The sequence below is a fragment of the Bombina bombina genome, chromosome 1 (assembly GCF_027579735.1).
Source record: "Bombina bombina isolate aBomBom1 chromosome 1, aBomBom1.pri, whole genome shotgun sequence".
NCBI classification, from domain to species: domain Eukaryota; kingdom Metazoa; phylum Chordata; class Amphibia; order Anura; family Bombinatoridae; genus Bombina; species Bombina bombina.
In genome coordinates this window covers 1,508,107,946-1,508,133,362 of record NC_069499.1, presented here as the reverse complement: position 1 = coordinate 1,508,133,362, position 25,417 = coordinate 1,508,107,946, and the positions used below count along the sequence as shown (strand labels likewise).

The window sequence follows — 25,417 nt, the reverse complement described above, 5'->3', positions numbered from 1 at the left end:
CATGATCCCAATGACTGACTCCGAAACCCCACGCTTAAACAAAACCAAGCGTTCAACGCCAAGCAGGCAGCATCTCAGAAACTAGATTTTTAGATAAAGAACTGACCCTGACGCAGAAGGTCCTCCCTCAGGTACAGTCACCAATGTTGAGAGATAACATTATCAAGTGGTCTGCATACCAGATCCTGCGAGGCCACGCAGAAGCTATTAGAATCCCCGCCACTCTCTCCTGTTGAATACGAGCAATGGCTCGTGGAAAGAGAACAAACAGAGTAAACAGGCATGACAGACTGTAATCCAAAACATCTATCAGGGCGGTCAGTGGATAACTTGACAGTGAACCGCACCTTTAAAACTAGACGTTCTGCCAAAACACCCTCAGAAGCCAACTCTGGACCCCCCATTTGAGGGTTAACCGGAAGAACACTTCCGGAAGAAGAATCCACTCCCCAGGAGGAAATATCTGTCTGTTCAGAAGTCCGACTCTCAAATGCCTGGAGAGAGAACGACAGACAGCAATTCCGCCCACTCAACAATCCAAGTCACCTTCTATATGGCAAAGGAAAACTTAGATCCTCCCTGTTGGTTAAAATAAACCATTGAGGTGACATTCCCCGACTGGAACCAAACTAAGAAACGACTGAGGCCAAGCTATGAGAGCATTGAAGATCACTCTCTACTTCAGATATTAAAGAGAAGAGCAGACACTTCCGAGTCCATAATCTTAACAAGACCCAGACAGCATTCCAGCCCAGCAGGTTGGCATCCGTTGTCACATCACCCAGGAATAGATATTCCTGAAAATGACTCCAGTAGAGAGACTCTTGTCGACTGATCTATATCAATCCTTTGAGACAGATCCGATGCTCTCCCCTTTTATGGAATTAGCAAAAAGGAATGATGTCCCATGGAAATCATTAGACCAATTCCCTTCTAAATCGAATCACTGAAAAGTGAAGGAGATTCAGCTGCAGTTAAATTTAAAATCCCAACCTACTGGTTGTAAAGAGTTAAGCCATTTACCGGACAACTAAAACTTGCTGAAGGCTAGACAGTAGCCTGCAGAGAGAGGAAAAAAATAATAAATCCTAGATATCTGACCTCTGTTAGAAAACTTCTTCTAAATACAGAGTCATAAAAATCCACCCCTGAAGATGGAACAAGGAAACACCTCTCCAGATTCAATTCCCATCCCTGAGAAAGAGGATTGGACAAAATCTATTGAAAAAGAGATAGCTCAAAGGAAGGATGAAACCTGAACTATATATAGACCAGAATGCACCCTTAAGCTACCCCAGGAAAAGTCTTTCTTGGCTGATGAAACTCATAAGCTAGAGAAGCTCCCTAAACATGAGAACAATAAACACACAGCCCTCCGGCCTGTGTTCTTGGGAACAGACCCACCAGAACTAAAAGAAGGTCAGTACCAGAGAAAATTTTAGATAAATACCCAGATCCCATTCCCAGACAGGGGCTGGAACTCTCACTCCCAGCAAGGAATGCACTGAATCCTGTTCAAGGAATGTTTATCATCGTACCAGAATTTCAGAAATCGTAGATTGTATTCCAAACTCTACTAAAGAATAAAAGGAAAAACTTTCCTTTAGACCTACTCCAGAAAAATCCGAAAATCAGGGATTGTTCTGCCAAAACAAGTCCAAAGAAGGACTCATCCTGAAAGGAAAATGCCAGAAACATGATTTTTGAGGAAAAAAATGAACCTGCAACTGCAGCACTATAAAGCCTATAAAGCCTAGGCTGTACCACTAAGTCACAGGTAGGCTTCCCAGCTGACCAAGACATTAGCCATGCAAAAATGAGGATGAAGCTCTCCAAAATGCCCAATTATTTAATGCTTTATTGGAATAAGTGATTATTATTATTATCATGTGATTAAGGGGCATAGCTCCCCGAAACGTCGTGGCTGTATGACTCTGCACTTATTCCAATAAAGCATTAAATAATTGGGCATTTTGAAGAGCTTCATCCTCATTTTTGCATTATTGTTGGGGAGTTTGGTAGTGACTCCTTGAAGCTCTATCCACTGGTTTTGTTGCTGGATAAATCTGATATCAAGACATTAGCCATAACACCCCGTGGCTAGCACCGCAAGCCCAATAAGCAGGTATCCTCTAAAGGGATCGAAGATCTCTGCGCCATAGTAGCAAGGCCCCTCTGTTCTTTAGGCACCGTGCATTTTAATGGAGACAGCGACAGGAAGATCCTTGAAAGGACATAAGACAGGGAGAAAGATATCCCTAGCCTATTCTATTCCTGTGAGAATATCCAGGGTACGCCTAGAAAAAGCTTCCTCAAGGAAGGAACATCATATAAATGATAAAGTTCACAAAACTTTTCAAAGTTGACAAAGACAAGGGTATCAATGTCGTCCAAGGAGCCAAAACCTCCTTTAACAGTACACGGGGTGTGCAAGCATGCATATGAAGGAAAACCACTTCAGCATCAGATGAAGGAATTATATTGTCCGCATCTGAGATTTTTTAATCACAGAAGCTACCGGAGAATTCCCCTCACCCGATTTAGGAGAGAGAGAGCAACCTGTGTAGCAGATGAGAGGCAGAAACCTTACTATCCGAATCTTCAAATGTCCTTTTGCATTTTTCCTGTAGAAAGGAAACGCAGATTAAGCTGCAGATATTGCAGAGGATACCTGAGTTACAAATCTATAGGTAAATACACTGTTCCAGGAGATTGAGAGGAATCGCAGGGCACTGTATGTGAAGCCACAGAGGCTTGGGACACTAGAGGAGAAAGCTGTGGCATTGCCTAAACAGCACCATCCCGGGAGTTATGAGACTCAGCATGTAACAACTGATCTATATTTCAGAAGACATTAGATAAAACTAATTATTTGTCCTGAAGGATATGATGCTCTAAACAAATATGAGGATCTAAACAAAAAACAAAAAGGAATAAATGTTCTTTCATATTATGGTCCACCAGGGCCAATAAACATATATTGGAAAATTGTGAAGATACTCCAGGAAGAATACCACTAACCACAGTGGATAAAAATTATAATATAACATGTCTATTAAATCCTTAACTAGACATTAAGGTAAGCAACACATAGGAACATCAATATGGACTTCTGAATATACTGGGCATGTCTACAACAGTCTCCAGCTCCTAAAAAGGAATGGAATTAAAATACGTGTACTTTTTTTTCGTTATTTTCATAACCCCTACATGGAACCCACTTTTAGAATGAGGGGACAATTAAGTCAGAGGCAGGGAAAGCAGAGCTCATACATTTATAGAGCTTTATGAAACTTTAAAGCAGGAGGAGGATTGAGTCCACAATAACGTTACATTTCCTGAAAACAGAAAACACGCAGCGCCTCAGCGCCTCATCTGAGGAGAACATGATAAATAAGAACAACTCTGTAGGGAATCACATCGCTAAGATTAGACTTCCTACATGACGAATTAGTAACTTCCAATGAGTAAGCTACTACACCAAGGGTCAAGTGTGCATGAAAACAGAAATCAAGGAACAATATAGAACTTGCTGTGTGTGCTTGCTCTTTGCTCTATATGGGACTTTTCCAGGAAATGTTTTGGGTATAATATGAATGAGAACTTTTTGAAAGGAATAATGCTAAATGGATAAATCGTTGTTGAGACGGATTTTATAAGACTTTATATGAAAAACATTGGTCCTAAAAATAAGCTAATCCATTTGGATATATCTACTTTTGTATCGCTGCTGTGGCAAAGTAAAGGGGATTTCTGAGATTTTCTAATATCTGGCATCTTCTTTAAGAGCCCGTTAGAACACTCCCTCCAACACTTTGCACTCACCTTTCGAAGCGGTTCATCTTCTGCTGGAAAGGTGAGGACTGTATCTAAGGAGAGAAATGGATGCTACAACTATAAGGTGATTGAATTGCCTTCTTCAGTGGATATCTACCACCCAGAGTCTTATCCATACCTCATAAGAGTTGAGGTGGAAGCACGTGAGTTTTCATTTGGCATTTCATTGCAGAAAAATAGCAAGTGTTTTGATATACTACACCAGGAGGTTCCTTTTGCTGTGCGCCCTTCCCTCTTCTGTTCCAGATATATATATATATATATGTGATTGGCGAGATTTCAATATTTTACGTGTAATATTAAAATCGCAATAATGAAGATCTTCCAAACCTCTTGTCTACGTATATGTAATATTGAGTGAGAAACCGATTAAAGAGGCAGTAAATTCCTAATGAAAGAATCTGTATGGTTGAAGCTTAGAATGATGTTGTCATATTAGCTACATGCCTGTCTACTTTACAAATCTTCGTTTTCTTGTTCTACTTTGCAACATTATTAATGTGTGATGATTAAAAAGATAAATGTGTGTTTTATGTACATACACTATATGATTATCTCCCACATATGTTCATTTATATAAAGCAGTATATAACTTTGTTGTTCCTTCCAAAAAAGCGACAAATAGAATATTTTCTAATGATATATTTTAATTTGACGAAATTCCTAATGGTATATTATGCTTAAATCATGATCTTAAAGGGACACTAAAGCCATAACTTTTCTTTTATGATTCAGAGAATACAATTTTAAACAACATTCCAATGTACTTCTGCGATCTAAATAGCTTCATTATTTATGTATCCTTTGTGAAGAAATAGCAATGCACATGGGTAAGTCAATCACACAAGGCATCTATGTGCAGCCACTGCGCCTATCAATATATGCTGTTCAGCAAAGGATATGAAGATAATAAATCAAATGATATAAAAATAAATTAGAAAACTATTTAAAATTGCATACTCTTTCTGAATGAGGAAATATAAAAATGGGGTTTTATGTCACTTTAAATATGTGTTTATTCTTGAAAATGATTTTCTATTTGTCATGATACAATAGATCATGATTTACACTTGATGTAATGTAATTTCCTAAATGATTTTGACCTTGTACTGATGTTCACACATCAGTCATTGCCGGACTTATGAAAGAATTGATAAATTAGCGCAAACTGTAGATCGCCCGTATTACGAGTTTTAAAAGAAAAAAATGATTGCTGAAGTAATTAGTTACGTTTTTTTTGCGATACATCAATAACTACTGGTCTTGGATAGCGTTATGGATTTGTGTGTAAATGGGGATTTTGGTTGCACTATGGAGGTTTTTTCAAACTTGTAATGGCTGTGTTATGGAAATTGATGCGTTATGGGCCATAACGCTACAATTTAAGTCATAACGCACAACTTGTAATATAAAATATACGTAATGCTCTTCATGTTTTGCAATGTAGGTCGAATGCCTTGCTGTGTTAGCACCCATGAAAGCTTTCTTATCTTAAGGTGTGTTATTGAAATATTAAATATAACATTTTTAAAGTATTATATTATAAAAAAAAATATAGATACTGTAAAAAAAAAATCTAAATAATCGAATATATATATATATATATATATATATATATATATATATATATATATATATATATATATATATATATATATATAAAGGGTACAGGACAAATGGCTACTATAAATGTGTCTTTTTCCAAAATATTTTTTTATCAAACTTTAGAAAACATTAATGTTATGCTAGATTATAATTTTAATGTGGTGCAGACCCTATAAAAAATTATTCTTCAACAAACTACAAGAGAAGAACAAGGACCATCAAAAATTTCTTAAGGCCCTGTATAGATAGGGAATCAAGCACTCTTTTTTTTTTATACAAAATAGCTCAAAAGTGTAGCTAAATTAAACAAATGGAATGAATCTCTGACCAGTACAATCACTGAGAACAAAAAATAATTTATTAATAGTACAGAAAGAAGTAAATCCTAACTGTCCAAACATAGCAATAGACCAGTTGTGCGCTGGCCTCGGGTATATGTTAGCAACACAAAGTAAAGTATGTTGAACAAACAATATAGTACATGTGGCCAATTAAAACCCTAAAGATGTGCACATCATAATCATAATATTGGCAAAAATGCAATCCAAAGACACCTAGTACACTACTACACCCAAGTTGTATACGGTACCCAAGTCAATACAAGGGATAATTACCGGACAGGTACATTTTTAGGGATCTAAGCAGTGATAGGTGCTTTGTAAAGATTTCAGGAACAACAATAATGGCAGTATAGTAACAATTACAAAGAATTACATACAAGTATGAAGAATAGCTATGGCAATGGTTATTAGCAATAAGATAGATAGTGAGTTACGTGCAAGTATGAAGAATAACTATTGCAATGGTTATTAGCAATAAGATAGATAGTGGAACATAGTAATACATCCTCCATAATGAATTGCCTCAGTACAGCAGTTACATAGAGACACAGCAGTTTACATAGAGATGCCTGCATATATTGAGATAAAATTCTCACAAGAGTGTATTGCTGAAGAAAACAACCAAATCACACCAGGATGATTTTCCACATATAGCGGTATTGTCTTCAGCCAGACTTAGCATAAGTCCAAGGTATGCAAAATGGGATAAGTGCTGCCAAAGCTGCATGCGTGTTAGTAAAGCATAGTACTTCTTATTGCTGAAGATGTTGTGTGAAAACAGCAAACAAGCCAAATGAGCAGTGGGAGTCAGTCCAGGCTAACCCCCCATATTGCAAGTGAAAGCAGCTATATTCCTATGTTAAACCATAAGCATGCACTTATCTGATTCTGGAGGTGTCCACAATTGAGGTCCGCTGTTTGTTACCGGTTGCCTCCTGAAATACTGCCTTGTAATTGAGTCCCATGAAACAGTTTGCTGAGCCAGTTGAATGCTGCACGCTGAGACTGCAGCGTGGTAGGACTGTGTGCTTACTTCTTGGTTGGTCACATGTGCGTCTGTGATCCAATATATATATATATAGTCCTGAAATTAGTATGCATCAGGTTTTATACACGCAAAACATTTACTTTCAAGTTGTAAAACGCACGCTAATGTAAAAGATTACTTCTAGTAAAGTTGACGCTTGATTGGGAGTGCTAAATAGGGTGTCACTTGCAATCTGGCTCTTAAAGGAATATGAAACCCAAAAAAAATATTTTGTGATTCAGACAGAGCATACAATTTTAAAAACCTTTCCCATTTACTTCTGTTATAAAATTTGCTTTGTTCCCATTATATTCTTTGTTGAAGAGATACCTGTGTAGGCATCTGGAGCACTGCAGGGCAGGAAATAATGCTGGCATCTAGTGCTCTTGCAAATGGATCTCATTCTTGCAACACTGCTGCCATATAGTGCTCCAGAAATGTACCGGCTTCTAAGCATATGCCCCTGCTTTTTTAACAAAAGATACTAACGGAAGGAAGAAAAAATGATAATAGAAGTAAATTAGAAAGTTTTTTTTAAATTATATGCTCCATCTGAATCATGAAAGGAAAAAAATCGTATCCCTTTAATGTTTAAAGCAAAAAAAGTTACTCCTTCGGGGTTAAGCTTTAAGAATTAAAGTCTAAGGCCTTAGACATTAAAGACCCCACAGAAAGAAGGGAGTAGTAGGTGTAGCCAAAAGAAGTTTTAAGGAAAGCAAATTATTATGAGGCTATAACCTAAACAGGGAAACACTTAACTGAACATCCCAGAAGCAATTGCTTTTAGGAATCCTGAAGTCGTTCAGAGAACGAAAGCCCCAGTCTGCAGTAGTATTTGCCTCCTGTTATAGAAGGACCACAATGAGGGTCCCCAACCAGAGTGACTGGCATCAGATTCTATAATTAACAACAGACAATTCCCAAAAGTAGTTCTACAGAGCCCCTTATGTTCACTGTGTGCTAAAAAATATTCTGAGTCTCATTGTGCCCCAGAAAGTTAAAGTAGCACTTACCCTTAGCTTCTGCCTGGCAGCAAGGCACCTCCTCTCCCTCACATCAACCTGAGGATAATAAAATGCTGAGTCAATAAATACCTCAGACTGAAGGATATAGGGCAGCAAGAAATATGGGGAGGTGCAGCGAGAATTATGTCCCACAAGTTCCCATTGCTCTAAAGCCACCAAGGCTCTACTGAAGAGACTGATATGGACTGAGGCTAAAGGGATACCCGGTCTCTCCCACTCCTTAGCAATGATCTCAGAAGCTCGGTCTGGTACTGGAAAAACCTCTACCGAGGAAGGTACATCAAAATATTTGTTAAGTTTACTGAATTTCTTAGTATTAACTACGACCATAGTGTCGCTGTCATCCAATGTAGCTAAAACTTCCTTGAGTAACAGAGATGTTCTAGCTTAAACCTGAAAGATACAACTTCAGTATCAGCAGGAGGAATTACACTGTTAGAATCGGAGATTTCACCCTCAGATGCTACTGAAGTATCCTCCTCAGGCTTCTGGGAGGGGGTGTTCGAAATAGCAACAACTGCATCAGTAACCTTGCAAACTATTTTTTTCTCTTGCATTTTCCCTGCAACATGGGGAAAGCAGACGCTTTTAGAAACTGCAGAAGACGCGAGGGAAGCAATGTCTTGCAACAAAACTCCGGGAGGAGTTAGAGGGGGAAGCACAGGGCACTGCATGTGAGGGCGGTAAAATTTGGGATGCTTGAGGAGAAAGCTGCGGCATATATTGAACATTGTCAGACTCCTAGACAACATCCGCCTTAGAAAATGTTGGCTCAGAAAAAAAAGTATATCCCTATAATTTAAAGTCCTCTAAATACGAGGAACAGAAAGGGATTGGTGGTTCCACATTGGCATAAAAACACAAAGAACAAGTGACATTTTGCAAGGCCCCTTGATCCATTCTGGCTCACAATGGGTCAAATCAAAGAAAAACCTTAACTTTTTATTAAAAATTTCAAATTGAAAAAACGTTACTGTCTCTTTAAATTTAAGAGTAACTTTTACTGGAGATTGCGGGAAGAATAAATCAGCTAAACAGCAATATAGCCCCTCTACACCTCAGCAGCCCCATCACACGCGTCCAAGTACTCCACAGCGTGGCTGGCAAGAAAGGGTATAAAAGAAGAAAATCTAATGACATGGCCTCCTTGTTTACCTGATCTGAACCCCATTGAGAACCTGTGGTCCATCATCAAATGTGAGATTTACAAGGAGGGAAAACAGTACACCTCTCTGAACAGTGTCTGGGAGGCTGTGGTTGCTGCTGCACGCAATGTTGATGGTGAACAGATCAAAACACTGACAGAATCCATGGATGGCAGGCTTTTGAGTGTCCTTGCAAAGAAAGGTGGCTATATTGGTCACTGATTTGTTTTTGTTTTGTTTTTGAATGTCAGAAATGTATATTTGTGAATGTTGAGATGTTATATTGGTTTCAGTGGTAAAAATAAATAATTGAAATGGGTATATATTTGTTTTTTGTTAAGTTGCCTAATAATTATGCACAGTAATAGTCACCTGCACACACAGATATCCCCCTAAAATAGCTATAACTAAAAACAAACTAAAAACTACTTCCAAAACTATTCAGCTTTGATATTAATGAGTTTTTTGAGTTCATTGAGAACATGGTTGTTGTTCAATAATAAAATTAATCCTCAAAAATACAACTTGCCTAATAATTCTGCACTCCCTGTATGGAGAGATAAACGCCCTAGGACAGCGAGACACACTCTAGAAAGGCCTTACACAAAAGGGGGGTTAGCCCTTCCAAACCTATTAACATATTTTAATGCTGCCAGACTCTCTCACTTACTTGACTGGAATAATGACAAGTAATACTCCTTAGGCTGGTATTGCGCCGAGTCCTCAATGCTTCCCCCCAACTTAACACTGTCTGATCTTCTATGGATACCCACACACCATAGACACAAACTGGGAAACCTGTATCCCATAATCCATGATGCACTGAAGTTCTGGGATTCTATCCGACATGAACCAAACATTTCTCCACACCCTTCTCCTGTCCTAACCATAACAGCAGTTCTGTTTTCACTACCAGAAGCACACAGATTTATGGCAGAACTTACGCATCCAGACCATTACTGATTTTTACGAGTCAGAGGTCTGGATCCCTCACTCAACTATGTATCAAATTTAATATACCCCGAGACTCCAGTTTGAGACCTTCCGTATGAGTTCTTGGGGATACCCAAAGAAAGCCCTCAGGACTCCTTCGTTATGGGAACTAATATGGAATAAAGCACACTCTGTTAAACACTCTTTGTCCCTACACTACAACCTCCTGTCTACTTCTAAACCATTCCACAAGATTTCACAACACAGCACTTGGGAGGAGTTCGGATTCATAGTTGATTCTAGTGTATGGAATAGTAGGATTCAGCTAACTAGAAAACTACTCCACTGTGCTACCCTATGGGAGCTCTACTATAAAAGCACTGTCAGGTGGCTCCTTGTTCCCGTCACCCTGCATACAGCCTATAATTCCCAAACCCCTCTCTGCTGGAGGCAGTGTGGACAAACAGGCACACACATTCACATCTGGTGGTGTTGCCCAAAAATCCAACCTCTCTGGAAGAAAATATATAACACTTTAGGTGACCTCCACATCATTTCCCCCTACTTGGCGGAGATTGCCCTCCTACATATGCCAATACCTACTTTAAATAACCACACTGACACACTCACAATCTATCTTTTTATGGCTACTAAGCTGGCTATAGCCAGAGCATGGAGAAATAAAACCTCACCGTCGTTCGCATAAGTATTATCTATAATCAGACATATTAGGCTGATGGAGCAATACTCCTTTAGAGTACTAAATAAGGTTGATCAATACTTCCAGATTTGGCATCTGTGGCTCACTCTCTTTCCAGATTAAACTACATTAAACTAAAATACTAGTGTACCCTAATTTTCAGAGAAACCCATCGCCTCTCCCCTTCTTTCTCCCCTCACCTCTGGACGTACACAAATATACATATCCATATATATTCATGATTGTCCAAATGTGTATTGATATCTATGTCTAGGCCAATGTTACTGTTAATATTTCTGAACAATTGTACATTTCTGCATAAACCTGTTGATGCTAAACCACCTGAGAGCTGTATATCGCACTGTATGTATTTCATTTATTATCTCCTTTAATACTGTAAAATAGAGACATGGTACTTATAGGCAAGTAACATTACTTTACTGTAGCCAATGAACACTTAGGCCCTTCCACGAACATACCTAATACTAACAACTAATGTGTTCGCAATGATGTAGAAGTGTACTGCTGTAATGACTTGCACCTGTTTTTCTGTTTATTTCTTGCTTGATTGTCTCAATAAAAAAATTTATGTAAAAAAAAAAAAAATCAAATTAGACCCCCCCTTATACCCTCAGACTAAGGTGGCTAAAACTGACTTTAAGACATAGGCAAGAAAACAAACCAAAAATAAAAACGGCAGAGCTCCCCTGCCAATCTAATACACACAGAAAAACTCAGAATCAGTGAAAACGCCGCTCCGCTAGTGAATTGAAGCAGAAGAGTGGGTCATGTGACTCGCCAACAAGAAACTGCACAGAAAAATATAAAGCCTTCTCCCCGCCATGATTCCTAATAGCGCACTTTTACAGACTTTTACAGAGTACATAATTCACTTCACGGACATGGCCGCTTGTTAAATGTGTGATAATTAAGTATAACGAAAAGGACATTTAACATACTTCATACACAAAGCACACAAATGTCCCACAGTTTAAAGAGCAACCACTCTAAGAATCTGAGAGAAACTAGTCCACTGACAGGACCCACACCTCAGCAGCTAACATTTAGCTCTACAATGAATCAGCTTGTAAAACCAACAGCCCACAAAGCAAAAGGTAATATACTTTTTAAAGCCTAATTTAAAAAAAAAAAACAAAAAAAAAAACACCAAACACAAACACGTCTATCACAATATAAAGTGCCTGCTCCCTGTCTGTAAATATCCTTAAAGGATATACAAGTCCCAGATAATGTTGCAGCTCAACCTTAAGTGCACAGTCTCCAATACCTAGAAAACAAAAAGCACTTTCCTGTAGTCTAGCCATCCGGCAGGAGGACAGCTTACAAGGTGTGAGAGGACACATACTCCTCACAGAGACCTGGAGAAAAAGAAACCGAGTAAACCTACTCTGACTTTCTATACTATGGGCAGCAAATAAGCAAGGCCCACCTCACAAGTTTCTAACTCCTTTAAAGCTACCACTACTCTACTGCAGAGTTTGACGTGGACTACAGCTATACCCAAAAATCTTGCTTGTAGCAAAAAGAAATCCAATTTTCTTCAGACAACAAAACTTCACATCCTCCATTGACAGAGGCAAAGAGAATGACTGGGGATTGTGGGTAAGGGAGTGATACATAACCGCTTTGCTGTGGTGCTCTTTGCCTCCTGCTGGCCAGGAGTGATATTTCCACTAGTAAGCGATTATGTCGTGGACTCTCCATATCTTAGGAAAGAAAAACATTTGAATAGCTTTCCAGTATTTCAATGACTGAGTGCAGTTGGTAACAATTTTTAAAATGTTGAGACTACTCTAAAATTTAGACAATATAAATCAGAAAATGTTATGGATGAACCGGTAGTTTTATGACCCTTTAAAGTAATAGTCCAGTCAAATTATAACTCTTAAAAATTGCCTGCTTTATCTGAAATGATAAACTTTGTAATTTACTCTTATTGTCAATTTTGCTTCATTCTAATTGGTATCTATTTAATAAAGCAAGTATGTAAGCTTAGGAGCTTGCTCATTTTTGATTCAGCACCTAGGTAGCACTTTGATTGGTGTCTAAAGGGTAAATGAGAATACTGTACCCAAGAATTACTTGCATCAGTGTGTGGGAGCCTGCAAATGTCCACACCTGGAATTTTGCTCTTCATATCCAAGTGAAAGTATCCACTTAAAATACTAGTTTTCTCATGGTCACTGTTTTAGTTGAGGCTAATCAGTTTATATGACCCTGGTTTGTCTGATTATTCACTCCCAACCTCCTAACCTTCAAAATTGTACCCACCATGACCTCAATACTACCTATAGTCTATATAGTGCAGAGCTTCACTTTAAACCTTTTCTCCACCTTTAAGAGGTTAACACACAGTAATCTAAACCATAATCGGAAAATTACATCCTCTACAGATCAGAGCATGTACATTTTCTTTTTTTATTTAATGGACCTTTAAACTGTTAGAGCAGGTAGTTTCTCCACAATGTTTAACCCCTTAATGACCACAGCACTTTTCCATTTTCTGTCCGTTTGGGACCAAGGCTATTTTTACATTTTTGCGGTGTTTGTGTTTAGCTGTAATTTTCCTCTTACTCATTTACTGTACCCACACATATTATATACCGTTTTTCTCGCCATTAAATGGACTTTCAAAATCTACAATTTTCATCATATCTTATAATTTGCTATAAAAAAAATACAAAATATGATTAAAAAAAAAAAACCCCCCAAAAAGACTTTCTAACTTTGACCCCAAAATCTGTTACACATCTACAACCACCAAAACACACCCATGCTAAATAGTTTCTAAATTTTGCCCTGAGTTTAGAAATACCCAATGTTTACATGTTCTTTGCTTTTTTTGCAAGTTATAGGGCAATAAATACAATAACACTTTGCCATTTCCAAACCACTTTTTTTCAAAATTAGCGCTAGTTACATTGGGACACTAATATCTTTCAGGAATCTCTGAATATCCATTGACATGTATATATTTTTTTTTAGAAGACACCCCAAAGTATTGATCTAGGCCCATTTTGGTATATTTCATGCCACCATTTCACCGCCGAATGCAATCAAATAAAAAAAGTTCACCTTTTTCACAAACTTTAGGTTTCCAAATTCTCACTGAAATTATTTACAAACAACTCATGAAATTATGGCATAAATGGTTGTAAATGCTTCTCTGGGATCCCCTTTGTTCATAAATAGCAGACACATATGGCTTTGGCTTTTTGGCAATTAGAAGGCTGCTAAATGCCACTGCGCACCACACGAGTATTATGCCCATCAGTGAATGGGTTAATTAGGGAGCTTCTAGGGTTAATTTTAGCTCTAGTGTAGTAGACAACCCCAAGTATTGATCTAGGCCCATTTTGGTATATTTCATGCCACCATTTCACCGCCAAAAGCAATCAAATAAAAAAAAAAATTGTTCATTTTTTCAAACTTTAGGTTTCTCAGTAAAATTATTTACAAACAGCTTGTGCAATTATAGCACAAATGGTTGTAAATGCTTCTCTGGGATCCCCTTTGTTCAGAAATAGACATATGGCTTTTGCGTTGCTTTTTGGTAATTAGAAGGCCGCTAAATGCTGCTACGCATTACGTGTATTAGGGCCAGCAGTGAAGGGGTTAATTAGGTAGTTTGTAGGGAGCTTGCAGGGTTAATTTTAGCTTTAGTGTAGAGATCAGACTCCAACCTGACACATCCCACCCCCTGACCCATCCCAAACAGCTCTCTTCCCTCCCCCACCCCACAATTGTCCCCGCCCTTTTAAGTACTGGCAGAAAGTCTGCCAGTACTAAAATAAAAAGGTATTTAATTTTTTTTAGCATATTTACATATGCTGCTATGTAGGATCCCCCCTTAACCCCCAACCTCCCTGATCCCCCAAAAAAGCTCCCTAAACCTCCCCCTCTGCCTTATTGGGGGCCATCTTGGGTACTGGCAGCTATCTGCCAGTACCCAGTTTGCAAATAAAAATGATTTTTATTATTTGTTTCTGTAGTGTAGCTTTCCCCCCCCCCCCCCCCCCCACAGTCCAATATCCCACAGCCAAACCGATCACCAAATAAAATAAAGTTCCCCCTTGATCCCCACTTCTAACTAAAAATGCTCTGTAGCGTAGTGGTTTCCACCCGCTCCCTCCCCGTGCACGCCCCCCCCGGTCAACCCCGCATCACAAAGGCCATCGATGGCCGCCACCCACCAACAAACTTAGCCGTTAATGTCCGGTGCAGAGAGGGCCACAGAGTGGCTCTCTCTGCATCGGATGGCTAAAAATGGTTATTGCAGGATGCCTTGATATCGAGGCATCACTGCAATAACAGGAAAGCAGCTGGAAACGAGCAGGATCGCTTCCAGCTGCTTTCCACACCGAGGACGCGCAGGGTACGTCCTCAGGCGTTAACTGCCTTTTTTTTTTGAGGACGTACCCTGCACGTCCTCGGTCGTTAAGGGGTTAATTCAATAGAGAAAGTCATTGTAACACTAGAAACAATTCTAATGTGGTGTTTACCTTTGTGTTAAGGGACAGTGAAGTCCAAAATAAACTCATAATTCAAATAGGGCATGCAATTTTTAACAACTTTCCACTAGAAACAATTCTAATGTGGTGTTTACCTTTGTGTTAAGGGACAGTGAAGTCCAAAATAAACTCATAATTCAAATAGGGCATGCAATTTTTAACAACTTTCCAATTTACTTTTATCATAAAAATTTGCTTTGATTTCTTGGTATTCTTAGAAAAGACGCGGCCTTCAAAGGCAAAGAAATTAGCACATGAGCCTACAGTTTAGCCTTTATCTGACTGCAGTTGACATTTTTCATCACTAAAGGGTGATAGTTCATGTGTAACATAACATTGAGCTCACACACGTGAAGTTACCTAGGATTCAGCATTAATTCGGTAAATTGCAAGTCTGTCAAAAGAACAGTACATTGTAAAATTGTGTTTATATTAATGTATTTTCTATGACAGTTATACCAGCTGCAGAGTAGAAAATGTATGCGAATTTGCATTTTCAGGTTTGTGTATATGAAGTAGGTTTTGTGCTTTTAAGCCACAGCCTATTACAATAGGTCGAGCTTTAGTAGTATCAGATCTCATGTTATCACTTTGTGTACACACACTTGCTTCCTTATATTTTTCTGGAAAACTAAAGCTCAAATACAGAGAGAACAATGAAAAAAAAAACTTTTTTTAACTGAACTGTTCTGCACCTCACTGAGTATAAATCTGCTGGCTGTGTTTACTTAGGCTATTCAATAGCCCAGACTCCAGTATCAAAACTTATAAGTTGGGAAACCACAAGCTAAATATGTTATTTCAAAATACCAAAACAGGGGTAAAGGAGCTACTTTAACAATTTAATACACTCCAGCAGGTAAAATGGATCACTGGAGAATATGAGAAAATTATATATGTTAACAGTCCCTTTAAATAAAGGAGATTTTGATACAAGGTAATTAGGAGGTAAAAAACAGTATAACCGTTTGTTATGCAAAACTGGGAAATAGGTAATAAAAGGGATTATCTATCTTTTTTTAAAATGAGAAAAAGAAATTCTGGTGTTGACTATCCCTTTAACACTACTAGAGAGCCATGCAGGCCTGAGCAGACACAAGCAGTAGTAGTAACAAACCAGCAGGTCTATGCAGTTCACAAGAAGTACTCTTAAACCCCCTTTGATATAAGTTACTTTTACAGCTGTTGGGAAGATTATATTTTTTGCTGTGGATTTTGATCCAACATTGAGAATTTCTAGAAGTCTACTTTTGAGAAACATTTTATGCTGGGGTACTCGCTTCATGGTGTGAACAAAAAAAAAAAAAACACCAACTACCAAAAAAAAAAGTAAATAAATCTGATTCACACAAAAATGTAACATTTGTATTTAGAATTTCCTCCACATCAGTGCTAGTAACATACACAAGTGCTTTCAAACACTTAACCCCTTTTTGCCCAAAAAAAACACACCCCTATAAACATTGCACCAATATTTGGCATTAGACAAAAAAAATTGGATTTCTATAGAACCTGTGAATGCTAAATTGTGAACTAAAAAACGTATTTATTTACAGAGATTTGATAACACACCAGAAGTATTTAAGATTCACATTTGCAGTATGTACAGTTAAGAGTACTATTCAAGTAAGACTGAAAAAGTGCTAGTTCACATAGAAAAAAGACAAACAATGAAATGGGAAAGGACAAACAGGGGGCCTTGAAAACATTTAGAAGTCAAAAGTAGTGTGAGTGCCCTCTTGCACTTGGAAGGCGTAACCATCAGAGGTAGTGTCTGGAGCAACTGCCTCGTCTTCTGCATCCTGTAAAGAAAGTTCAGATGTTAAGATTCCAATAGGAGAAAGGAAAAAAAATAAAAAAATAAGTAATTTACTATTCCAGGGTTACCCCCCCCCCTCTCTGGGGCAAAACATTTTTCTACTGCTATGTAGATACCTCGTCTGCACCCTAGTAGCTTCTGAAATTGTGAATGCGCCTATTGGATAGTTACATTTTATATAGTTGTTCACAATTGTTAAACACCAACCTCTGAGGAGAAGTATTTCTCAATCAGTGAAGAAGACACTCTGTAGATCTGCTCGTTCTCATGTGACTGCAGGGCCTCAATTCTGTCTAAGCCCCCACACTCTTCAATCATCAAGCAAAGTTTCTCAGTCTCCCCAATTTTCTCGGAAGCCTAAGGGCACATGAAACTCTTTAGACAAGTTGTTTTCCTGTTTTGTCAGCCAACACAATCAGTTTAGGTCTAAAAGACTTCTCCAGTTATCAAACCTTTAGTTTCGTGTATAAATATTACCTACAAAACAGATCATTGTATATGATATTTACATAGCTAGTTAATAAACACATTGTACTTACTGCAAAGATATTTGTAAAGGCATCCAGAAGAACTAATACAGTTTTGCTGTCCTTTGCAGAAAGTAGATTTGACAACGGTTCTATGGCCCCACACTGTACAAGGTAGATAATCTGATCAATTGAACCCCCACTTGTGTAATTTGTGACAGCCCAAACTGCCTCCTTCTGTGTCTTGTAGTCTCCCTGAAGACAAAAAAAAAAAAAAAAAAAAAAAAGTGGCATGAATAAAACTGGCCATAAAGGTTAGCTGCCAAAAGACAATGACTTTAGTGGCCCATGGAGGATAAAAAAAAAAAAAAAAAAAAGGGACCGTAACACAGAAGATTTGAATAAGCAAACAAAGCAAAAGCAGTTTCAAGTGACTGGTCTTTATTTTTGACAAATTTCAAAGTTTGTTCAATTTTTTATTTTCCCGCCAGCCAGTCAAAATGCATATACTGAATATTTGCACATGCTCATAAGCAGGTACTGTATCTCAGAAAGTGATCGTATATAGATTCTGCACATTCTAATAAAAGTTAATTAGAAAGTTTCTCAATTGCAACTGCCCTCAAAAACATTTGCTGCTCCTTGCATTAAACCAGTTTTAATCACTGAGTTAAAGCTTTGCTTATAGCAGGTCACTGTTAGCAGAATTTACACTGGTTTTATCAAAAAAGTATTTTTGTTGGCGCAGTACAAAGACATTCATAACAATTATCACTTTATAGACACTAGACATTCTAGAAATCTTACCTTCCTTAGGATGTCAATGAGATAAGGTACAAGGCCATGGTTAATAACTTCTTGTATCTGTTCCTGTCGCCCAGCTGTAACATTGGAGAGAGTCCAGGCTGACTCCTTCTGGATGTTATTTTTGTGGTGAGTGAGCAGGTCAGGGAAGGCTTCTAGTGCTCCTGCATCAAGGACCACCTGAGTCTGCTCATCTGTACCAGTTACAATATTGCCTACTGTTCTTAGGCAAGGTGTCTGATGGAGAGGAAGATTATATATAAATAAATGGGACACTGGTGGCAGCAAATTTCTAATTTAAAAGCATGTTTTGGTACGTGCATAGGCTCAGCTGATCCAACATAAGTGTTCGGCTTCCTCCTAAAGTCATGTTTAGAGAGCAGGTAGTAATGTCATCAAAAGGAAGCATATACATACAGCTTATCATGCATATGCTTCGGGAACCACAAACACCCACATAGTTTTCATAAACTCACTGGTGGCCAAGTATGGCCAAAAATGAGTCTCAAAATAGAGAATTGTTAATCTTAATTATTAAATTATCCAGCTTTATACAAAAAACTCTGCTCATACGCAAGCGCACCTGAGCTTAGTAAAACAGGAATCCTGTAAGCCCATGTTAACACTACAAATCATATTCCACCATCCCAAAATATTGCCCCCCGCCCACTAAAGTCTTAGAAAGTTTGAAACTCACAGTAAAGCAGATTTTTTTTTTCTGCAAAATAAATTTTTGAAATAGCCGTTCATTTCAAACCTGCCTTTAACAACCCTGTTTTTTTAGTTTAAACAAGGAGAATCCATGTCTGTTGAACTTACCACTATAGACAGCTCCCCACACTTTAACAGCTGAACAACACGAGGTACCAGACCAGTGTTTACCACCACATCGATGCGGTCATTAGAACCATCTGTAAGGTAGGACACTGCCCAGCACGTATCTGCAAGGACTTCACGGTCATCATGGTGCAGCAATCTCACCAATGCTGGTAGGACTTGCTGTATGGCTTCAAGTGGGGGTGCTGGATTTTTGTTGCGACAAAGGTTGGAAATAGTCCAAGTCACATTACGTAGATATCCAGCCTGAAAGCAGCAAGGAAGGAGTCAAATGACCATTTGGGAGAGAGGGAAAAAACCAAACCCAAATACAAGAATATATTACTCACAGCAAGAGAAGATAGATCAGGAACAGCAAGAAGTGACAGCAAAGGCTCGATTGCACCATATTTAATGACCAAATCTCTGTAGGCAGAGCCATCACCTAAGAGGCAAGATCACACATTTGAAATAAGGCAACTGACAGCTGTGATAACTGAAATGAAGGGAATAGATATCCTGCTTTTATACAAAAATACATTCTGAAAGTACCTGCAATGTTGCCCAAGGCCCACACAGCCTGCTCACTAATGTGAGTATGAGGAGATGCCAGTAAGGAAATGAAGGCAGGAACAGCACCACCTTCTACAACAGCTTTAGTCTGATCAGAGTTGCCAGATGCTATGTTTGTGAGAGCCCAGGATGCTTCAAATTGGATGGGGCTGCAGTCTGTACGCCCCAGGAATGATACCAATTTAGGAATTAGTCCAGCTTGAATTATTTTATCAATGGGAGGTTCACGCTCTCTGGATAGCAGTTTCCTGTTGAGGAGCAAGTAATTTAGCCACATAATATATGCTTTGTCAGATAGTTCTAAACTACAGTAGAGTATCGGGCAGAAGGACATGCTGCCAGTAGATTGTTCAGGTTTACAAATTAAAATTGCCTTGTTGCGCCAAGCTACAGCTTCCATAGGCTGATACTTGAGTCTATTTCGAGTGTCAAAAAAAAACAAAAAACGACAAAGGCAAGAAGAAAATGCATTTCTTGCATATAATAAATTATAAAAAGCTGTTCAGCAACAGAGCAGAAAATGCACTACTGGGACCTACCTGAAGCTGGTAAGCCAAAGAGAAAAAAAGGCATATGTCTATATCCACGAATCAGCTAGCTCCAAATAGTGCATTACTGCTGAGCCTAGCTAGGTACATTTTCAACAAAGGAAACCAAAAAAAAAAAAACATTAAATGGATATGAAACAAATTCTCTCATGATTCAGAGTGCATGTAATTTTAAGATACTTTCTAATTTACTCCAATCAAGTCTTAGTTCTCTTGGTATCTGAGCTTAGGGTCATTTTGTATTTACTGTGCTAACTAAACAATGCTCAGGTCTGATACCAGCTGATGTGTCAAGGGACAAATAACTTAAAAGGGACACTCAAGTCGAAATTAAACTTCCATGATACAGAGAACAATTTTTTTTAAAAACTTCCCAATTTACTTCCATTAACAAAAATGTGCAGTCTTTACATTTATACTTTGAATTCTTGCACATGCTCAGTAGAAACTGGTGACTCAGTGTGTATGTGCATTTGTGATTGGCTGATGGCTGTCACATGATACAAAAGGAGTGGAAATAGGTAACTGAAATTTTAGAAAAAAAAAATTGAATCTACTCATTTGAAGTTCAGACTAAGAAATTGCATTGCCTTTTTATCATGCATTTGTTGATTATACAAATCTACTGTATTTACTCTCCTTTAAGTGGTTATAGGAAGTGGTCAGAATCTGATAGTCACCCTTGTTAAAATAGCATTTAAATATCTAGTTTAATTTGATAACCTATTCAAGTTACCACCCTATAATTCATATAGAAAAAAATTGTAATAAAAATCTAAGAACACATTTGCTTTAGTGACTCACCGGGCAGCCTGAGTAGCTTGTAACTCCGCTTCCAGATTGTTGCTGTTCACTCCCCTAACAATCTCTTCAATGCTCCACTGAGTTGAGGTCTGAAGGAGGAAAAATAAAATATATGAACTCAAAAGAAGTTGCAATTTTTAGTGACTAAAACAGTTTGAGATTGCAATATAAAAAAAATGCAACAAAAAAACCCAACTGTCTCCCATTATCTCTTCTGCTAATCACAATTAGTGACAAAACAAAAAAAAAAAAAAAAAAAAACACAATAAGTGTTAAACATATTCCACACAAACTTGGTTTCACTGTCCCCAATTGACTGCCACAACATAGTGCTAGGTTCTAAAGGTACCGCATCCATTTAATAGAAACTATTGTCTTACACTTGTATCAATATTTCAGCAAATATGAATGTTAACACTAGCAACACTCTAACCCATTTTAAAGTGAATGTAAATTTTGACGCTAAAGTGTCTGGTTTTTAAAACTTAGATTAAAAACAGGGGCACTTTAATTCATCAAAATTTTAATTTCACTCCTGTTGTGAGAAAAAAAAAAAACAAAAAAAAAACCCAAAACTTACCTTTTAATCTTCACAGCAGCTCCAGCTTCCTCCACCCGTTTCAAAGCCTCTTCCTGGGTCTAAAATGAGGCATCCGGCTTCCTCCAATCACAGCAGTGAATTAGACACTGAATCCCCCAGGGGGGAAGCTGCGATTGGAGGATGACCTATCAATCATTTGACATCAGAAATGGCTTGAGACCGGAGGAAGCTGGAGCTGCTGTGAAGTTTAAAAAGGTAAGTTTGTCACAACAGGAGTGAAATGGAAATTTGATGAATTAAAGTGTCCCTGTTTTTAATGAAAGTTTTAAAAACCGGGCACTTTAGCATCAAAATTTACATTCACTTTAAGGGATTAAACTATAAACTTGAACAGTTGTCTTGCCCCTCAGGAAACTGCACTTGATTGTTTATACACCTTTGCAGGGATTAAACAAAGTGTAGGGTTGATGGAGCATTTAAAGGGACAGTCAACAGCAGGAGTTTGTCGCAAAAAAAAAAAAAAAAAACCCAACAGTAATATTAATACACTTTTTAACTCTAATTACCTTTGTATCTAAGCCTCTGCAAACTGACCCCTTATTTCAGTTCTTTTGACAGACTTGCATTTTGGCCAATTAGTGCAGACTCCTAGGTAACTTCACATGCGTGAGCTCCATGTTATCTATGAGGCACATGAACTAATGCCCTCTAGTGGTGAAAAACTCAAAGTGCATTCGGATTAAGAGGCAGCCTTCAAGGTCTAAGAAATTAGCATACAAGCCTACATAGGTTTAGCTTTCAACTAATACCAAGAGAAAGCAAACATAATAGAAGTTAATCTAGAAGCTTTTAAACTTGTACGCTCTGAATAACTGAAATATAAATTGTGTGTTCCGTGTTCTTTTAAACAGGTGTAGGATTGATAGCCTTAAAAAATGCTCTTACCAATTAGATAATGTATTTTTTCAACTGCAATGACCTTAAAACATATTGCTCAAATCAAAGTCACTGAACATATTTAGTTAAAACATTTTACCACCTAGTCTCTTAAACAGTGTGTCATACACTTGAATGAAACCCACAACCTGCATATTTGACTTTTTTTTTTTTTTTTTTAAAAAGTTTAATTCTGTCCCCTTGTTCTGCAATTCCATTCTGAAATGTCAGTTCCCGTTGGAAATTAAAGTACAGAGCACTGTCATTGGCTGCACACTCTAGTGACCTATTTATAACTGCCTCTAATTGGCCACAGCAGAGAAAGTAACCTAAGTTACAACATGGCAGCTCCCATTATTTTATAGACATTCAAACCTTTTGTTACTAAACTAATGAAACCAGAAAAAAAAAAAAAAAAAAAAAAAAAAAAACTACAAGTTTCTCAGACTCTTTGAATGCATCTAGCATTTCAGGTTTTAAAGGGACAGTTTTAAACCATTTTCCAATTTACTTTTATCAAAATTTGCTTTGCTCTTTGTATTCTTGGAAAGCTAAACCTAGGTAGGCTAATATGCTCATTTATAAGCTGTTTAACTGCCTCTTATCTCTATACACACACACACACATATATATTGCTCATCCCCATTAGCTAATTAGAGTCAGCACTGATTGGCTAAAATGCATGTGTCAAAAGCACTGAGATAAGGGGCAGTCTGCAGAGGTCAAATGTGTATTAATGGGACATGAAACCCAAAATTTCTCAATCATGAACCAGATAGAAAGTTGTTTTAAAATTCTATTCTCTAATATCTAATTTTCATCATTCTCCTGGTATCATTTGTTGAAGGAGCAGCAATGCACTACTGGTTTCTAAATTAACACATGGGTGAGCCAATGACAATTGTTCTATATCTGCAGCCACCAAACAGCTAGAACCTAGGTGCTTTGCTGCTCCTGAGCTTACCTAGATAAGCCTTCCAAATACGAAAGTGATGTAGAACAGAATGTACAGTTCTACATTTGTAGATTAGTTAAGCAAGTGTTACTATGCAATTACAGACAGCAAATCAATACCTATTTAGCATAACCACCACATCATGAATTACCTTAAAAATAAAGGGATAGGAAAGTCAAAATTAAACCTACACGATTCAGATGCAGCATATAATTTTAAGACACATTTAAATTAACATATTCAAATGTGCTTCCTCTTAATAGAATAAGCCTATATCCTACACTAATGGGAGCTAGCTGCCGATTGGTGCCTGCACAGATTTTGTCTCTTGTTATTGGCCAACTAGACGTTTTTAGCTAGCTGCCAATAATGCAATTTCTTCAGCAAAGAATTACAAGAGAATGAAGCATATTTAATAATTCAAGTAAATTGAAAAGTTGTTTAAAATTGTACGTTCTGTCACCATCATGAAAGGAAATGTTTCCTGACTCTTTTTAAAGGACCAGTCAACACATTTGATTTGCATAATCAACAAATGCAAGATAACAAGACAATGCAGTAGCACTTAGTCTGAGCTTCAAATTAGTAGTTTTTTTATAACAAATTCCAAAGTTATGTATCTTTCCACTCCCCTTGTACCATGTGATAGCAATCAGCCAATCACAAATGCATATACGTATAGTCTGAATTCTTGCACATGCTCAGTAGGATCTGGTTACTCAAAAATTGTAAATATTAAAGACTGTGGACATTTTTTAATGGAAGTAAATTGGAAAGTTGTTTAAAATTACATGCTGTATCTGAATCATGAAAATTTAATTTAACCTGAGTGTCCCTTTAAGCCAATCCACCCACTAAAACTGGGATTATTTACAGCTACAAAATTCTAGACTACTACACCACTATGAAAATATCCACTCTCCTAGAAACCTACCTGACCATTCTGGTTTTTCTCTTGAAGAGGGGAAATTGGTTCATCCGGGAAAGAGCTGACATTCCTCTTCTTCAACAACTGATCGTCTTTTTTGGCTTTTCTTAACTCAACGTTTACTTCAATCCGTCTCCTCCTCATCTCCTACAAAATACAAAAGTGATAAGTATGAAAAAGAATCTACAACGTGTTCATGCAGCTCAGACGCTGACGCACCCAGCACATGGTACTTACTGAGGTGTCCTTGCCCTTGTTCTTAAACCGGTTAAGGCGAGCGGCAGATGCATTCTCGTTGTTAGACATGGTCAATGCAATGAGTTAAAGGTACAGCTCGCAATCACGGCAGCTACAAACGGGAAGAAAAAAAAAAAAACTTAACAAAAGTTTCTAAAATCACGTTAAGAAAAGCTGTTTTAGGCTCGTTTGTATACGTGTCCGGAAACACTTTAAAGGAAAATCAATAAATCTGTAAACTATTTCATGCAGCGTCTATGAACTATGTCAGTTAACGGAAAAAAAAATATCGAAAACTAAAAAACGTATCTGGTCTCGTTTGAATTATCCGCTTTCTTAGCTCAGTTTTTATTTCTTTAAACCCGATTTAAAAGGCACTACAATAGCTTGACATGTGTCATTCTGCCCGCACCCATCCCACAGTACCAGATGCTTCTCCGGGCAGCGCACGACAGACTGAAGCGTGTTCGCTAAGGCGGTGCGATTTAAATGCCTAACACGGCTCAGCTTCCATTGGCCTTTTCGAGCGAAAGCAAATCGTCTATTGGTTGGTTTGAAACAAAATGGCGGGCGTGGTTTCTATTACAATACAGCTCCAGTCCCGGTCGCGCGACTCGCGAGATTAACCCTGCAGTTGCCGGTCGTTATTTTCATAAAATGCTTTCTGTATTTAGTAGTATTACAGCGCACTAGTACCCTGGTCGCCGGATTTTTTGGGCATTACATGACTATTTTGGTTATACGGCTATAGCAGATCACTACACGCCTTATACATCACATTGACAACATTTCTTTTAATAAGACTAAATGTAGATATTTTTTTTTAAATACATTAAACACGCAA

At 37.9% G+C, this 25,417-nt stretch overlaps 1 protein-coding gene across 1 annotated transcript; it reads right to left on the bottom strand.

The window, feature by feature from the left end:
- Window positions 1–16,488: 16,488 nt before the first annotated feature.
- Window positions 16,489–25,042, bottom strand: KPNA2 (karyopherin subunit alpha 2). Its single transcript, XM_053707965.1, has 11 exons — window positions 25,000–25,042; window positions 24,574–24,685; window positions 24,343–24,483; window positions 20,977–21,065; window positions 19,604–19,872; window positions 19,402–19,496; window positions 19,055–19,318; window positions 18,239–18,472; window positions 17,504–17,686; window positions 17,172–17,321; window positions 16,489–16,947 (listed from the first exon to the last, which is right to left on the bottom strand). The coding sequence occupies exons 2-11, from the start codon at window positions 24,640–24,642 to the stop codon at window positions 16,855–16,857; spliced, it is 1,587 nt and encodes a 528-aa protein (XP_053563940.1). The 5' UTR covers window positions 24,643–24,685; window positions 25,000–25,042; the 3' UTR covers window positions 16,489–16,854.
- Window positions 25,043–25,417: the final 375 nt, after the last annotated feature.

Bases quoted from the DNA above. Each gene is read 5' to 3' on its own strand.
- KPNA2 (XM_053707965.1), bottom strand. From the start codon at position 24,642: ATGTCTAACAACGAGAATGCATCTGCCGCTCGCCTTAACCGGTTTAAG. The intron at 19,497-19,603 runs GTACTTTCAGAA...CTTGCCTCTTAG, and splicing joins GGCCTTGGGCAACATTGCAG to GTGATGGCTCTGCCTACAGA. The intron at 16,948-17,171 runs GTTGGTGTTTAA...CTTTCTTTACAG, and splicing joins AGAAATACTTCTCCTCAGAG to GATGCAGAAGACGAGGCAGT.